This window comes from Camelina sativa, chromosome 1 (genome assembly GCF_000633955.1).
Source record: "Camelina sativa cultivar DH55 chromosome 1, Cs, whole genome shotgun sequence".
Taxonomy (NCBI): domain Eukaryota; kingdom Viridiplantae; phylum Streptophyta; class Magnoliopsida; order Brassicales; family Brassicaceae; genus Camelina; species Camelina sativa.
This window is the reverse complement of record NC_025685.1, coordinates 4,686,926-4,687,591: the sequence shown is the minus strand read 5'-3', so window position 1 is coordinate 4,687,591 and position 666 is coordinate 4,686,926. Positions and strand designations below refer to the sequence as shown.

General features: G+C 41.7%; 1 protein-coding gene across 1 annotated transcript in view; it reads right to left on the bottom strand.

Moving 5' to 3' along the window:
• The window catches only part of LOC104773878 (probable UDP-N-acetylglucosamine--peptide N-acetylglucosaminyltransferase SPINDLY), a 7,274-nt gene that overhangs the window by 1,655 nt on the left and 4,953 nt on the right, over positions 1 to 666 (bottom strand). The window contains exons 16-17 of the mRNA XM_010498559.2: positions 443 to 660; positions 316 to 367 (exon numbers count right to left, since the gene is read on the bottom strand). Of these exons, the coding sequence (XP_010496861.1) occupies positions 316 to 367; positions 443 to 660 (270 nt within the window). The remainder of the gene's footprint in view (positions 1 to 315; positions 368 to 442; positions 661 to 666) is intronic.

Genomic DNA, 666 nt, shown 5'->3' with positions numbered 1-666 from the left:
AACAGCAAAGGAAGGTCCATTACAAACAGGAGATCCAGCCATTAGATCCCGGAGACTCATTCTCAATTTAGCAAGAGCTGTGACATCAGAGGCTAGATCAACAGATAACTGAACATATTCGTCCTCGTTTTTAGCAACCAGGTGTCCTAATCCTGATTCAAGAAATGATTGCATTAGCTAAAAGATGTCCTGAGTATAACCAAACTTGGCAAAAGAACCAAACTTTGCTGAGTGCTTACCAACTTTAGTGAGAAGACTGACACCAACATTATGCGCATGTACTGAACCAGCCATTGTAACACATGGAACTCCCATGTAGAGAGATTCACACGTAGTAGTAGTACCAGCATAAGGGAATGTATCCAAACTGCATTAAATGTAAATTGAATATGTGAATCTATTCGCCTCGGTGTTTTACAGAGAACGATGTGTCAAATCTTACCTAATATCCATCAAGGAATAAGCTTGCATATGGTCATGGTTGAAAAGAATCAACGGCAAGAGATCAACACGCTTTGATTCTAACCCAAGCTGCTCCAGCGTCGTGAGAAACCTCTGCCTAATACTATCGCAGCAGAAAGGTTTGCATTTTACCACTAAGCGAGAATTGGGAACTGCACACAGTATCCTAGCCCACACTTGCAGCACCTTAGGAGTGATCTGATT